Source organism: Camelus ferus, chromosome 16 (genome assembly GCF_009834535.1).
Source record: "Camelus ferus isolate YT-003-E chromosome 16, BCGSAC_Cfer_1.0, whole genome shotgun sequence".
In the NCBI taxonomy this organism is placed as follows: Eukaryota; Metazoa; Chordata; class Mammalia; order Artiodactyla; family Camelidae; genus Camelus; species Camelus ferus.
Genome location: NC_045711.1, coordinates 20,229,552 through 20,244,231, shown reverse-complemented (window position 1 = coordinate 20,244,231; position 14,680 = coordinate 20,229,552). Strand labels below are relative to the sequence as shown.

The following is a 14,680-nucleotide window of genomic DNA, read 5'->3' as shown; positions in this document are numbered from 1 at the left end:
CCCAGACCACTGCTGCCCGCTCCCCCTCCTCCATCCCCACGGGACCCCTGGTGGAGGCGGGTGAGGCTGGCTGGGCTCTGGTTCTTATGTCCCTTCTCCAGCCAAAATGGGGGCAGGAGTGGGGAAGTGTCCCCCGCTCCCCGCTCCTTCCCCAAAACTCTCACATGTAATCACTTAGGCTGCCATAGTCCTAGAGGACACTTGAGAGGTTGTCACGCAAGCCTCCCCTCCTCAGCTCTGAGCTAGCTGAGAAATAGACACTGGAGTTGGAAAGGGGAGAAGAGAAGCCTTTTATGTCCAGCAAGCCAGGGCTAGGGGCTGAGCGCTGACCCCCCCAACCCCCCCACGGCCCTACCCTCCACCCCCACCCTCTGCCAGCTGCTTGCTGCCCCAGGCCCAAGTCTGCCCTACAGGCAGGTTCTCCCACTGCTGGAGGGTCAGGGCAGCAGCGGGACAGAGAGGCTTCCCTCCTGCTGGCTCCAGTTGTCCAGAGCAGCCTCAAGGGTGGGAGGCAGGAGGAAGGGCTTCCTGGAGGAGGCACCGGGAGCCCGACTGCTGTGGACTGCCTGTGTGTCCGTGCTGGGTCAGGCGGAGGGAGGCTAGGGCCCTGCAGGCTCACTGGTATTGGTTGGAGGTGGACGCGGTGTTGCAGCGGCTGCGGGACATGTCCTCGTACACCACACACACCGGGCTCTTGTCCTTTGCGCAGCAGAGTCTCTGGACCTGAAAGAACGCCGGAGGTCTCCCTCTGGGGCTGCTGGCTCTGGGGCACCCTGTCTTCCAGGCACATTCCCTTAGGAAGCTTTCAGATTTCTGGGGGGCCTGGGTGAAGCCAGGTCATGAGGGGCCTCGGCCAGCCCCCCAGGTCTCTGAACTGCTCAGGCCTGGGCGAGGGGGCAGGCCAGGCCAGGCTGGGGGGCAGCAGCCGGGAGGTAGAGGGTGGAAGTGACTCAGCCTCCTGGCCCTGGACAAGGAGGGGCCCCTCTGGCACAGAGAACGTGGAGCTGGAGGCGAGCGGTGGAGGAGGGGGCCACGGCCAAGGGACCGGGGCAGAGCTGACTGCTTCCCGGCCCGTCTCCCTTAGCCCTCCCATCCCATCCCACCTCCAGCACACATTTGCCCACAGATTACATCCCCACTGGCCTCACACTTGCACTCACATGCACATTTGCATATGCACACGCATGCACACGGGCTCACACACGTGCCCTCCTTCCCTCCCTGCTCTCTGAGAGGAGCCGGCTTACAGGGATCAGGCGGCATCTGAAGGTCACACTGACCTGTGTCCTCAGCACACACACAGCCCCCAGCCCCAGCCCGACGAGGAAGAAGCCCACAGCCAGGGCGATCGGGAGGGCGAAGCGCATCAGCTGAGCCTCCTGGCACGTGTCCACTGCCTGGGGCAGTTTGTCTGGGCAGAAGGAACAGAGAGAGGCCTTTGGCAGATGGGGAAGTTCATGAGAGCCTTCGGGGTTCAGGACAGGGCAGGGCTCTGGAGTGTGTGTGTGTGTGTGAATCCAGGGGGCCTCCTGAAGAGGGGGTGGCTTGAGCTGGAAGGAACATCTCAAGTGAGTTTGGAGGGAAGGTCCCCAGACAGGGGCATGGAGGCCGGGCTGCCCAGCAGGGAGGCGGAGTGGTCCCAGGGGTGGCACAGTCCCTACCTGTCACCACGACCAAGGTGCCAGGGCCCCAGACCTCGTCGCCCATGATGGCCTGGCAGGCGTAGGCGCCGGAGTCCGCCAGCTGCAGACGGTGCACGCTGATCGTTAGGTTGTGCTGCAGCCCCGAGAAGGTGATGCGGCCCCGGAACCGCTTGTCCACAGTGGGCTCCCTCTTGTCTTCGTAGTAAATCACATTGCTGGGCTCGGGCCACCTTTGCTTCAGGTAGATGCCGAGCAGAGGCCCAGGGGTGGCGCAGGTGATGTTGATGGAGCCCCCCTCCACCGCGACCGTGTAGCGGGGGGACTGCCGCACCTCTGTGAGGAGGACCTGCCGCTGTCACCACTGGCTCGGCCAGAGGGGCAGGGACCCTCCTCTGGTCAGGGCACGGTGGCAGGGTGGAGGCCCCTTGAGACAGTCCACTGCCACATGTCACCACGGATGAGTCACCCCTCGGAAGCCTGGGAGCAGCTCATGGTGCCAGCACCCCAGGCTGTCCTCGGGTTCTGAAGGGCCCTGGGGGTCAGGGGATGTCGGCGCTGGGGCCTCTTCCGTCCAAAGCAGTGAGCCCTTCGCTGAGAGCTCCGACCACTCTCCCCAGCGCTACACCTTTCCCCTCTTAAATGACAGCTCTGGGGAGAGCCGGGGGCACCGTCCTGTTGGCCTCTCTCCTCCCAACGCTGACTGCCTCGGTTTCCTCACCATTTACAGGCACCTGAAGCCAGTGGCTCTATGGGGGAGGGACATCCTGGCTTGCCTGTGGGACACCCAGAAAGGGCCCTGGTCTGCCCAGCCAGGACCAGGAGAACCGGCTTCTTGGCGCAAACATAATCTAAACATCAGCTTCTCAGCAAACGAAGTCCTGCAGCTCTTTTTGCAGGGAGGGGGCACGAGGACTGTGCCTGCCGAGCCCCTCATCCCACCTTCAGAACTACTCTCTACCTTTCACTGCAGAACTTCCTACAAAAGGCAAACGTTCTCACAGGACGAGGCTGCTTTGCTGGTCGGAGAAGGGAAAGCCCCCAGACATGCAGGTAAAGAGATTCAATCTCGGGGCTTCCGCAGCCAGACATCACCAAAGGTCCTGATGCCGCTTGTTTTGGGACTTGTGTCCAAGTGTCGAAGGCCGGGCCTGACCTCTGGAGGGGCTGCTCCGAGAGCAGGCATCTCGGACCACCTGCTGTCTGGGAAGGAGCGTCCCCAGGCGGGGGCTGCCAGAGTGGGAGCACTAAACCGCTATGGGCGGTGCGGCAGGGGACAGGGTGAGGGACAGTCAGGAAGGGCTTACCTTGGGCAGCCAGGTTGCAGGCAAGCACCAGCAGTAAGGGAAGCTGGGGGAGCCCCAGGAGCCTGGCCATACTCGCTGCTGGGGGCAAAGGGCAGGGCTCCCTTTCACGGGGCTGTCGAGACTCTTCCTGTCTGCAGTACCCAATCGCGTGGCACCACCTGGAGGCGGTGCGTGAGTGAGGGGAGGGGCTGCGGGGGAGAGAGGGTCGGCCCTCTTCCCCTCCCCCGCCCCTGCCCATCCTGCTGAGCGCCCACAGGTGGACCCCGGTCCGGTCCGGTCCCAGTCCTCCGCCCCTGCCGCATCTGCAGAGTGCCCATCAGGGAGAAGAGAGGAAGGGGAGGCTGGGGGTGGTGACCAGGAGAAATGCGAGGGGGCCCCTGCCCAGCTGAGGCGAGAGGTCAGGCTCCAGCTGCCCTGCCCTCTGGTTTACTTTCTGTTGGGACCTAATTTATGCCCAGAAACTTGGAGTAAGTTAGCCCCACAGCATGGGGGCTGGGGGTGGCCGCACGGAGCCCCACCTCCGTGCAACCGTAGAGAGGGGGCCGGGCACGTGCCTAAGGCTTCCGATTCTGTTTCCTGTGGATGCAGGGGCCGGAGGCAGCTCAGCCAAACCACGTGATCAGCCCCCAGGGCAGAGGGAGACCCATGCTGGGCCCCTGACCCCAGGGGCATGGAGGTCCCTGGGAGAGAGACCTACTCTGGGGAACCAGGAGGTGCATTTCTCTGTCCCCAGGGCTGCCACGGGTCAGATGGCCAAGACTGGCGCGTTGGGGCCCAAAGCCACGTGTGGGTGTGTGCACAGCTCACACGTGGACCTGCAGTCCTGCAGCTGTTTCCTCCCTGGAAGGTCCTCCATTGGCCAGGTTGCTCCTGTCTGCTGATGGCTGGGAGTCCTGGGACGTGGGTGGGGTTTGGGGGTGGGACTGTTCAGGTCTGAGGGGCTGACAGCCTCAGGCAGGGGCTGCTCTCTTGCCTGCAGATCCTCCTTGTGTGAGGGACGTATCTGTTTGAGAGGCGGAATCTTGCCAAAGGCCCCGAGGGTCCTTGCAGGTTGTTGGCAGGAGGTGATGAAAGCACAGGGCTTGAGGAAAGAAAGGCCTTCCTAATCCCATTCTTTGTTCATCACCAACACCCCTGGGTGCCTGTAGTGCCAACCCTGTGCCGGGAGCAGAGGGTAGAACGGACAAGAGGCCAGGGGCCTGGACTGGCCTCCAGAGACAAGTGGACCTAGGGCAGGATGCGCAGTGTGCCAGGGGAGGGGGCTGAACTTAAAGGAGCCGTAGGAGTAAAGGACTGAGGAGGTGAGGGAGGGTGATGTGGTACCTGGGAACAGTGTTCCAAGCAGAGGGATCAGAGGTGCATGATCCCTGCGGCCAGAAAGTGCCTGGTGTGCTTAATAGTCTGAGGGGGCTCAGTGTGGCTGAGAAGGGGGTACGGAAATGGGAGGCAGGGTCTCTAGAGCATTACACAGACCCAGAACTAAACTCCTTTTAGAGAAATCCTTGAAAATACAGATAAGCAACAAGTAGAAGATAAAATTGTCGAAGACCTAGACTCAGCATTTCCTTCGAGGTTTCCTGCCTACATGTGTCCAGTGACTTCTGTGAGCACCCCCCACAACATCAATGTTAAAATGACCTTTGATGTGACTTTAGGTGCATCAACACTTCCCGTCTGATTCAGGCAAAATGGAATAGATTTCCACGGCCCCGGAAGCACAGAGGTCCCAGGTGCCGAGCCCGTGGTGTCTGCTGGGCCTGGCCCAGCAATCCCACGGCGGGAACCTCACCCTCACTCAAGAGACGCAAGTGCAGCCCATCCTGGACCTGGAGCCAGGCGCTGGCCAAGCTGCGCCTGTCCGCCTGTGAGGCCGTGGTCACAGGCACCGGCAAGGTCTCCAGTGTGGGGTCCTTCGCGGTGAGCCAGGCCCGCCAGACACCTGCGTCTCCAGACGCCTCAGGACTTTTTGGGGCTTTAAGACTCGAAGCAGCTTCTGGCAGATTTTTATTTTTCCCATTTGAAAGTGTGTTTCTCTGCTCAGTTGGTGATTTGCTCATTGGTTTAGTTTGCTCAGCCTAAGGGCTGGCATTATGGATGTTTGCAACGCACTTGAATGCAGCACTTCCAGAAGAATCCTCTCTTTTATCACCCTATAGGTACCTTTTAAGAATATGCTCAGTGGAGTTACATGGTTTTGATTATGAAGATATCTGGCATCAACAGATTTGGGACCTGGAAGGGCCAGCGGGTAGGCGGGGCGGCGTCGGGGGAGGAGCTCCGCGGGAGACGTGGGGGGAGGTGGGCACAGATTGCGCCAGCAGCCATGCATCGGCCTGGATTCCAGAGGGGCCCCTGCAGCCAAAGGCTGCTGCACCCTTGAGCAGTGGCAGTGGGGCCAAGCCGCCTTCTCATGCCCCGAACCCCTGCATCTTGGCCCCCACAGCTGCTGGCAGGAGGGTCCCCAAAGCTTGTTCTTGCTCATAGTCCAAAGACAGGAGTGTGTCCGCAATCAACCTGAGATGCCAGAACGCCAGACTAGAGTGTCTCCGAGGTAACTGTGGGGTCCAGACACCTGGCAGATTCCTGCTCTGAGGCCCCTCTGCTCCAAAGCCCCTCAGGTGCCCAGCTGCTGCCCTTAAAGATAACAGAGAATGCTGCTTTCCTAACATACCTGCCTTAGCCAAGAGAACGACCGTCTTCACGATGCCCGGACGCCTGGCCACCAGGGCCGGTCACAGCCCCCTACAAAAATCACACCCCCTTACCAAAATTCCTGGCTCTACCCTTCCACGCCCCACTCCCTTCCCTGCCACTTGAACATCAACCAGCCAGAGAACTGCGCACGAGCTGATCACACATGTTGTGACCCCTTGGTTCCTGGTGTGACCCTCCCTGATTAAAGACCTGGGCAACCGGAGCTCAGAGCTCCCACGGGCACCCCAGTCTGTGTGGCCCGCTGCGATCTACGGCAGCGTGCCTACTGAACTCCTTTCCTGCTTTCACCCTTGTCTTTGGTACATTTTTTTACCACCCAGTCCCACGGTGGTCGCAGCAGCAGCATGGCCCTCCTGCCCAGGGGAGGAGCCAGGCCCCCAGGGGCGGGAGAGGGTCCTGTTGGGTCCAGTGCTTTGGAACGTGAGATTTGTGCAGTTCTGGCCACAGGAGCTGCTGCAGAACCCTCCGTGGCGTGTCAGGGAGAGGCCAGGATGCTTTAGGCCTCTCCGTCCTCCCCCTGGTCCTCCCCTCCCCTCCCCCCTCGGTGCTGCACAGTGTGGAGTCCAGGGCCTCCTCATCCGGGGAGGGAGTGAGGGACGAGAGCTGCACACAGACACCTGTGCCTACAGACGCACAGGCTCACCTGCAGACACCCCACCACCCACACTGCCTAGGTCCAGCCCCACCCCCACCCCGCCCTGCTGTCCTCCAGGGTGTCCTGGAGACGGTGGGGACCTGGCAGCCCGGCTGGGAGCTGGTACCTGCAGGAGCTTGTAGAGCTTCAGGACACCATGCCTTCTGCGCCAGGCCTAACATGCAGGCCAGTGGGAAGACCAGGGCGACCAGGGCAACCAGGGCGACCATGACGAGGATGAGGACAACCGCCTGGCCTGTGCCCTCAGGATCAGGCCTGAGCTCCCTGAGCAGTGTCTCCGGGCCTGTGGGGAGTGGGCGGGGCCTCCACCAGCTGCTCACTCACAGAAGCCACCGCTCCCTTGGGGCACCCTCAAGGGGGCACCACCTCCGCCAGGAAGCCCAGGGGCAGGAGAGTGGGGGGAGGGGTGCACAGGCTGGGCACGGGTGCCAGGCACAGAGGGCGGGAGTGTCAGGGGGAGACCCGAGGGGGCTTCCTAGTGGGCACCTGGGCGCTGGCCCCTCTTCTGTACCCCAGGATAAAGACAGAAGCACCTACCGTAGGAAGGTGTGAAGAATGTGTCTTGGGGCTCTGCCAAAGAGACATACCGGGACCAGTTAGGGGTTGCCTGCCCAGGGTCAGCCCTGACGCAGCCCCTCCGCCCCAGGTGTCAGATGAGCCCTGGATACAGGAGTGTGAAGGCCTCACTGGGATCCCTTCCCAGGGCGCAGCCAGGCCGGGGTGCCCTTCTCAGCCCCTCCTACTGCCCCTGGTTTCCAGAGCTCAGGGCAACCATGACTGCATTGGAACCAGGTGGGGGCAGGCAGAGAGCCAGGGGTGGTGGAGACCGGGGGCGTTTGGCAGCAAAGGAAGGAGGGAGGGGAGGAGGTTTGGAGGGAGGGAAGGGCCCGGCAGTCTGTGCAGACAGGGGAGGGGGCCCAGGGCATGCGTACAGGGGCTGTCCCGGGGAGAAGCCGGAGGGGCACAGACGTTGCGGGGCGGGGGGGCTGCTGCCCTATGCGGACCCTTCCCCTGGCTCTGGGCACGTCAGGTGGGCAGGAGCTCCTCCTCCCTGGCTGCAGCCCCGGCCCCTCCCCTCACCTGAGACGTTCAGGGTGGTGATTTCAGAGTTTCTCTGGTTTCCCGTAAGAATCCAGCGGTACTGCCCTGCCTGGGCGTCCTGGGCCTTTTCAATCACCAGCTGCGCCTGGCCTCCTTGAACCCAGAGCCGCCACCCATCCCGGGAGAAGTCTCCTGGGGCCGGCTCACTGAACACCAGCTGCCGGCTCTCCCCACGGTAGGTGCACAGGGTGATGTTGATGTGGGAGAAGGGGTTGGAGATGTTGCAGGCCATCACAGCTGACTCACCCCTGGACACGGAGACCACGCCCTCGGTGCAGCTGGGGCTGTCCCACTCTGTGTGGGGGGACAGCTGCATATGTGGGGCCTGGCTGGGCCTCAGGGTGCTCACTGGCGGCCCCCCCCCCCGGGGCCCCTGACATTGCCTAGGGCCTGGGCCCTCCCTGGGGTCCCTGACATTGCCTGGGGCCTGGGCCCCTCCTGGGGTCCCTGACATTGTCTGGGGCCTGGGCCCTCCCTGGCCTGACCTAGGTCTCTCCTCCCCCTACAGCTCCCCCACCCAAGGGGGAGCGCCCCTGGCAGAGTGGGGCCGAGAGCCTCACCTGTGCTCTCAGCACTGCCGGAGGCAGCCAAGAGCAGGAGGGCCCAGAGCATCCTGGGGACGGGGAGCAGGGATGCCAGGGTCAGCATGGCTGGCGGGAGGGGGGTGCAGGCCTCCGGATCCCTCGTCCTCCTCACTGGTCCTTGGGACGCTCCCTGGAGGAAGGAAAGCCGGTGGGTCAGAGGCCCCTGGGCTCCTGCAGAAGCGAGTGGGAGCTGCCACCGCCGGGCCAGGCGGGCAGGGGTCCCCGAGCTCCTCAGGACCAACTCTGCCTGGTGCCTGAGCCCCGGCCCCACCAGTCTCTGCAGCTTCGTGATGTGCTCGGTGGGGCTCCTGTCAGACAGATGAGAACCATGCACGAGACAGGAAACAAGCCACTGGGAGACAACCCTGTTTACACTGCAGCATTAGCCTTCGGTTTGATACACAATGAGCAAAACTGCCTGAGCTGTGCGTCCTACGGAGACAGACGGGTCGTGCCGCACGGAAGCTCAGGCAGCCGCCCGAGCCTGACTCCAACCGGAGACCGCCGCGGACGCCCCCAGCCCCTCTCCCGTTCTCGCACGCCGAGGCTGGACACCTGGGGACGCCCGGCCCGCTTGCCAGATTTGCTCTTATCAACAAAAGCGGCCTTCCTGTGGAACTCGTGGGTTACAGGTCCTGGAAAAACGGGACTTTCACGTCCTCTGAAAAAAGCGCCCATCTCAGGTTTCCAGTAAAGTACCCTGATTACCCTGATTAGTTTGAACTATTTAATTTAAACTAATGAAGCTTTGATTAAATAATAATAATAGTAGACTTGTTTTGCCCCCCAGTTTGTGCTCCTGGGTGAAGCCTGCCCCAGACCCTCACACACGAACCCCTCCACGCTTCCCCAGCCCCCAGCTTTCCCCTCCCTCGGGTCATCAGGTACAAACCCCAGACATTGGAGGGAGCATTTTGGGGTCATGTTCTGTGTTCCTCTGTGCCTGTTTTGCGGTGCTTTATGGGTTAGGTCTGGCTCCCCGGACCCCGGACCGTGGACCCCGGACCCGGAACGCTTAACTTGGGCCCTTCCGCACGGCTCCCAGTGCACCTCCTCGCCCCCGCTTTTCCAAGTGACACCGGCTGCTGTGTCTCCCAGCTGCCGGGGGGTGAGCCGGCTCATCGTGCTTTTTGGCCCTTTGGGTTTTCACGTTGCCACTGCCTTTGCAAACCCTTTGCCCACTTTTCTGGGACAGTCTGTCTTCTTACAGGTTTATGAGACTTTCGTGCCATAAAGAAACAAACCGTCATCCGTGATCATCTTTCCTCCCCAGCTGTTTCTGGAGTAAACAGATTTGTTTGGTGTTCTGGCGTTTGTCATCCTGTCTGTCTTTTCCTTGAAAACCTCAAGGTTTTGTTTCAAAGTGTTTTTTGTTTGTTTAAAGTGTCCTTTTAAAAAGGCCACCCAGATTGTTGCAAATCCACAATGGCCAAATTTTATCTAGTTTTCTGTTCAAATCTTGAAGCCACATCAATGTCACTTTGCAAGTGGCGTGTGACAGGGTCCATTTTGCTTCCTTCCAGAAGGAGGGAAGGGGGTGCCCAAGGCATTTGAGAGTGAAGCCCCCATCCCCTCCGGCCGAGGTGCCCCCACCACATGGGACCACTGAGGACCTGCCGGCGGCATCTCCACCCCGGACGCGGCCGTGGCACGCGTCCAGGGAGCTGTGTTATCCGCTGTGTTTCACCCGAGGGAGGCGGCTCCTCTGCTGCTCTGTTTAGCTTTCCCACAAGAACATTAACCCAATTTTAACCAATATTTTTAGAATCAAGAATTTGGTGATTGAGTAGGGGAGTGGCTGCCCCGATCCTGCCCAGATTCGCTCGGAATAACACAGACGAGGCTGAGATTTCACAACGGGACGCTGTCCAGCGGCAGCCTTTCTGATTTCGCTGCCTGTCAGCGATCACCTGGATGGGGCATAAACAGCTCATCACCACTCAGTGCTGCTGGGACCCTTAGGTGGGTGGAAGGTTCCAGAAAGAGGGGTCATAACTTTCTTTACTGGGCCTTTTCCTGGCACCTCAGATAAGATCTGCTCAATCCTTTTCCTGAATATTTTTACAAAATAGTAACTCTTCTTAAATTGGGAGGTTCTGATACACAGAACGGTATCAGAACAGCTGATACCCCAGGGCCCAGCGGCGCCCTTCTGGTGGTGCACAGTGACCCCAGGCCCCCGAAGGGAGACGCCTGTGCAGACCCGGAGGAAGCCCTGGGCAGGACCGTCAGCCCTCCAGTCTCCTTCTGCCTTAAGAGCAGAACCGTCTCCCGATGCCCCCCCACCAGCCTCTCTCTGCCCTGCCACCCCCACAGCCTTTGGCCCCCACAATTCCCCGGCCTCCCGACGTGGGTCCAGGTACCCCGTCGACCAGAAGGCAGGCCAAGTTCTCCCCTGACCAGAGGTGCGGGAGGACATAATCCCTGGGGGTCAGCGGCCTGGCCTCCCTGACCCCCAGGGCTGGAGTGGGCAGGTGTCCTCACGGCCACATGGAGGACTCATCCCCAGGGCACCAAAGCAAGAATGCTACCTGAGCGCGGGCGGTGCTCCAGGAGCGGCGGCCCCTCCACAGTGTGAGTGACAGAGCATCCTGCGGGTGGCCTGGCCTGGGTATCCACTGAGCGGCGCCCCCAGCCCTCTGTCCACTTATTTCCACCACGTTCCTCACACGTGAACTTGGGACTTGGCAGGAGGCAGGCGTGCTCTTCTGGGAGAGGGGCGCCCAGGGCTCTGTGGGGTCCAGAAGGAACCCCTCCTCACACATTGTCCTGACTGTGGTCAGGTGTTTTTCCTTCCAGTGACTCTAGGGTCTTGTTTCACACTCCGAGTACACTTTCCGGGATGTTGTTTGAGAATAAATGAACGGTTGGCCTAGTTCACAATCCTGGACCGTTCAGGGCCTCACTCCACGTGGAGCCTGGATGGCCCGGCCTGGTGGAGCCACCTCCTCTCTGGAGGCCGCTACAATCTTACTTCTGCTCCCCGACCCCTGCGAGGCTCACCCTCGCAGACACACACACACTCAGGGCCTCCCACATGCTCTGCATTCAGAAGGTGTTCAATCCCTGTGGACCTGCTCAGGCTCCCCACTGGGGCCGTCCTGTGTCCTGTGAAGGCTGTGGTCAGTCCCCCACAGTGGACCCTGGGCAGGAGCCGCAGCTGAGCTGGGGGGGTCAAAGGTCAGCCTTGGTCCTCATCTGGACCAGTGACACGGAGAGGGGGTGACCTCAGCAAAGGTGTGTTTATGTGGCAGGTGCTGACTTGGCTGCTGGACTTTGGGAGCAAGAGGAAAGTGAAAGGAAGCAGCGGGCTGGGGTCCAGAGGTCAGCCCAGGGGACAGACGGCCACCTTCTGCAGCGAGGGTGCAGCCCTCGGGGAGGTGTGCAGGGCTCCCCATCAGTCAGTCCCACCTGGCCACCCTCTGCCCCCGGGACTCCATATTGTGTCTGCCTGTGAGGGACTCTCCTGTGATGCTGGCTTCCAGCCTCCCTGCCCAGCCCCAGCAACCTAACAACTGTTCCACGTTGACTCATAGTTTTAAACATTATGATTTAATTTAGCCTCACCTGTGGTCATTAGCTGTGTGTTTATACACGTGCGTCTCACACACTATGAAATGACCAGAAAACAGGTAAACCAGGAGGTGCCACAGACCCCCTGCCACTGCCCTGTGGGGTATGACCTACGGAAAGGTGACCCTTGGCCATCCTCTGTCATGTTGTCCCAGAGAGGCTGGAGACTGCTGACAGTATGGGCTCCCAGACAGGGCTGGCTGGGGCTCCAGGCTCTTCCTCCCACTGCCCAAAGCCCCCAGTCTCCTCTGAGCCTTCTCCCGGCTCTGGGGGGCTCTGTCCTCAGACACAGGCACCCCTCAGTCACTCTTCACGGCTCCCTGAGGTCCTCCTCGCTGGGAAAGCCCCTGGATGCTTCCAGAATCCAGATAAGGGGACACCTGGGTCACATACTCCCTGCCCCCAAACTGCTCCCATCTTGGGCCGGGCTCCTTACCGTTAGGGGCTAGAGCCTAAGGGCTGGGGGTACCTCCAGCCTGAGGTAGACCCTCTGAAACCATGGACAAGTCTTAATTCAACTGAACCAAATCTGTAAAATGGAGGCAAACTTCCACCTCATAGAGCACAGGAAGGGCTGTCTGCAAAGAGTGGGACTGGAGGCAGAGGGGCTGGACCGCAGGGGGAGGGAGCACCCCGTCCTCAGGCGCATTCTGCCACGCTGATCTGTCTGGGGTTCTGCTGTTGTCTTACTTTTAAACATCAGTATGTTCTGTGCAATATTTGGGACATACTTGTATTTCAAAATGATTCATTGAGGGGAGGGTATGGCTCGCATGCCTGAGGTACTGGGTTCAATCCCCAGTACCTCCACTGAAAAATCAAATAAATAAATAAACCTAGTTACCTCCCCCTGCAAAAAAGAAAAGAAAAGAAAAAAAATGTATTCATTAACTGAAATTCAGGTAGGTCTGTAAGTCTGCAGCTGAACACTGCCTGAATCTTCTGACTTCCCACCAGTGCTGCAAAGGACAGGGAAACCGGAGAGAGGGAGGGCCAGAGCACAGCAGCGAAGTGAGGACCGAGAAGGCAGAGGCTCAGGTGTGAGGCAGGAAGGCTGGGTGTGTGAGCAAGAACTGGAGCGGCCTGGAGACTCCTGGAACTGGGAAAAGCAGAGGCAACAATTCAGATTTCTCTCAAATCACCAGGCCAGGAACTGGCATCTGCACAGACTGAAATGCCGCCATGCAGTCACTGGGGAGCGGATCCCACGTGGAGTCAGCGAGACGTCTTGGGACGCGCACACCGTTGTCAGCACCTTGTGCTGCCATGGGTCCTCGGGGAAGCTGAGGCAGCAGGTTGTTGGAAATGAGGTGCCAAGTGGCCAGGTACATAGGGGCCCTCAGTCGGCAAGGACCCCCACCCCACAGCACCCGAGAGCAGCCTGCAGCTTCCCCATCTGCCGCAGGGGCTCAGGTAGCACCCACTTGGCGGATTACATGGGGAGGTGAGCCTGGGCACCCTCTCCCCAACACTGGAGAGGGAGGCGACCAACCACCTCCAGAGGACAGCTGCAAAGGCGCCGAGCCCCACCCTGGCTCAGAGGGACGAAATGCTCCAGTCCTGGTCCCTGCTGCTGGGGCCGCGAGGGGATCCCAGCTGGGCAGTAAGTCCTCCAGGCCTAGGGACTGAGCCCGCAGCCCTTCCCGCCTCAGCCGCATCCAGGCTGTCCACCCCGGGTGGCTGCCTCTCGCGCGCTCTGCTCCGCTCCGCTCCGCTCCGTTCACAAGGCACTTCCTCTGAAAGCCCTTCTCCCCCTGCCCGGGACCCTGCATACCCCCACCACCTTCACTTCATAGTCCCTGGGGACAGGAGGGCCTCCCGGGGGCTCTGGCTCCACAGGCATGGAAAGTGGTTTCCAACTGCAGATCATTAACCAGCAGTGGGCGGGGAACTCATTGTAGTGGCTGCTGCAGACAAACCAAAAACGAAAGGGGAGCGCAGGAAGGGGCCGCTGGGGCCCCACCACCACCTGAGGGCAGTCTCAGGGGCTTCCTTTTGTTCTACGAGTGTTTGTGAGTGAATTGAGCTGCGAGTGAACGAGTGTGAGAGTTCACGCGTGTGCGCCAGCGCCCCCGGAGCACTCGCAAGTGTGAGGGCATCGCTGCTGGGCCTGGAGTGGGCGCGGGGGCAGGAGCGACTCTGTCCGGACGGGTGTCCCCGGGAGTCCGAGCTGCCACCTCCCTGCCCCTCCAAGAGCCCAGCCCGGGGACGCCCCGCAGAGACGCAGTTCCCCACCGCGACGCGAAGCCCAAGTCCTTCCCCGCCCGCGGCGCGCCCTCGCGTCCCCTTGCGCCCCGGCCCCTGGCTCTCGGACCCCGGAACTCCAGCCGCGTCTCGCGGGCAAGAGGCCGTCAGCGCGGGAGGGGGTCCGGGGGTTCCGCGCTCCGCGGTCCCCATCCCGGCCGCGCGCACCTGGGCGCACGGACCCGCCCGACACCCGGAGCCCCGCCCCGTCCCTGGAGCCCTCTCGCGGCGGTCCCGGCCCCCTCGTGGCCTCCCGGCCCGGCCCGCGCGCCCCTCGCCTGCGGCCGATCCCCTCACCTGCAGCCCCACTCCCGGGGCGCGCGGCTCCACCACGCCCGCAGTCGCCGCTGCTCCCTGCGCTGGAGACGGAGGAAAACTTAAGGATCCCAGGGCGGAGCCAGGGGAGGAGGCGCGGCGGGAAGGAGGATCCTGGATCCGCGCACGCGAGGTGCAGCACCCAGGTCCCAGACGCAGGAGGAAAACCCCAAGTTATAAGAAGTCACTCGAGTTTCAAGAACTGCCTGCCCCAAATTCACAGAAAACGTTTACGACTTTCTTGGTAGTAAATTCCTTATTATGTTTTTATCAGAAGCGCCGCAATAGACGAACGAAGGGTCTGCGGAAAGTAGGAGGCGCCAATGCCTGGAGATCTCTACGCTCAAGCTCCGTCAGAGCTGGCGCTTCTCTGGGGAGCTGGGTGGGCTTGCTTCCCTGCGTGCGTCAGGGGACCACAGCGAGTCCCCTCCCGTGGGCACACCCAGGGCAGAGCCTTGCCCATTGGGAATCGTCAGGGTCCAAGGCTGAGTCGTAGGAAACGCAAACCGAGTCCATCTGGACGGGGCTGGGGGCTCAGGCAGGAAT

The 14,680-nt window shown here is 61.2% G+C and overlaps 1 protein-coding gene across 10 annotated transcripts; it reads right to left on the bottom strand.

The window, feature by feature from the left end:
• Nucleotides 1–270: 270 nt before the first annotated feature.
• On the bottom strand, nt 271–14,340 carry CD7 (CD7 molecule). 10 transcript variants are annotated; one of them, XM_032499120.1, is made up of 7 exons: nt 7,979–8,109; nt 6,855–6,887; nt 6,424–6,600; nt 2,948–3,105; nt 1,662–1,976; nt 1,281–1,411; nt 271–723 (listed from the first exon to the last, which is right to left on the bottom strand). In XM_032499120.1, the coding sequence occupies exons 4-7, from the start codon at nt 3,015–3,017 to the stop codon at nt 616–618; spliced, it is 624 nt and encodes a 207-aa protein (XP_032355011.1). In that variant the 5' UTR covers nt 3,018–3,105; nt 6,424–6,600; nt 6,855–6,887; nt 7,979–8,109; the 3' UTR covers nt 271–615. The 10 variants fall into 10 exon arrangements, with proteins under 10 accessions (XP_032355011.1, XP_006193391.1, XP_032355009.1 ...); XM_032499118.1 differs by lacking the exons at nt 271–723; nt 1,281–1,411 and adding exons at nt 7,398–7,712; nt 14,117–14,340 and having other exon boundaries at nt 1,747–1,976; nt 7,979–8,132; XM_032499111.1 differs by lacking the exons at nt 271–723; nt 1,281–1,411 and adding exons at nt 7,398–7,712; nt 10,534–10,794 and having other exon boundaries at nt 1,747–1,976; nt 7,979–8,132.
• Nucleotides 14,341–14,680: the final 340 nt, after the last annotated feature.

Bases quoted from the DNA above. Each gene is read 5' to 3' on its own strand.
- CD7 (XM_032499111.1), bottom strand. From the start codon at position 10,767: ATGTGTGAGGAGGGGTTCCTTCTGGACCCCACAGAGCCCTGGGCGCCC. The intron at 8,133-10,533 runs GTAGCATTCTTG...TCCTTCCTCCAG, and splicing joins GGAGCACCGCCCGCGCTCAG to GGAGCGTCCCAAGGACCAGT. The intron at 1,977-2,947 runs GTAAGCCCTTCC...TCCTCCTCACAG, and splicing joins CTGCAACCTGGCTGCCCAAG to AGGTGCGGCAGTCCCCCCGC.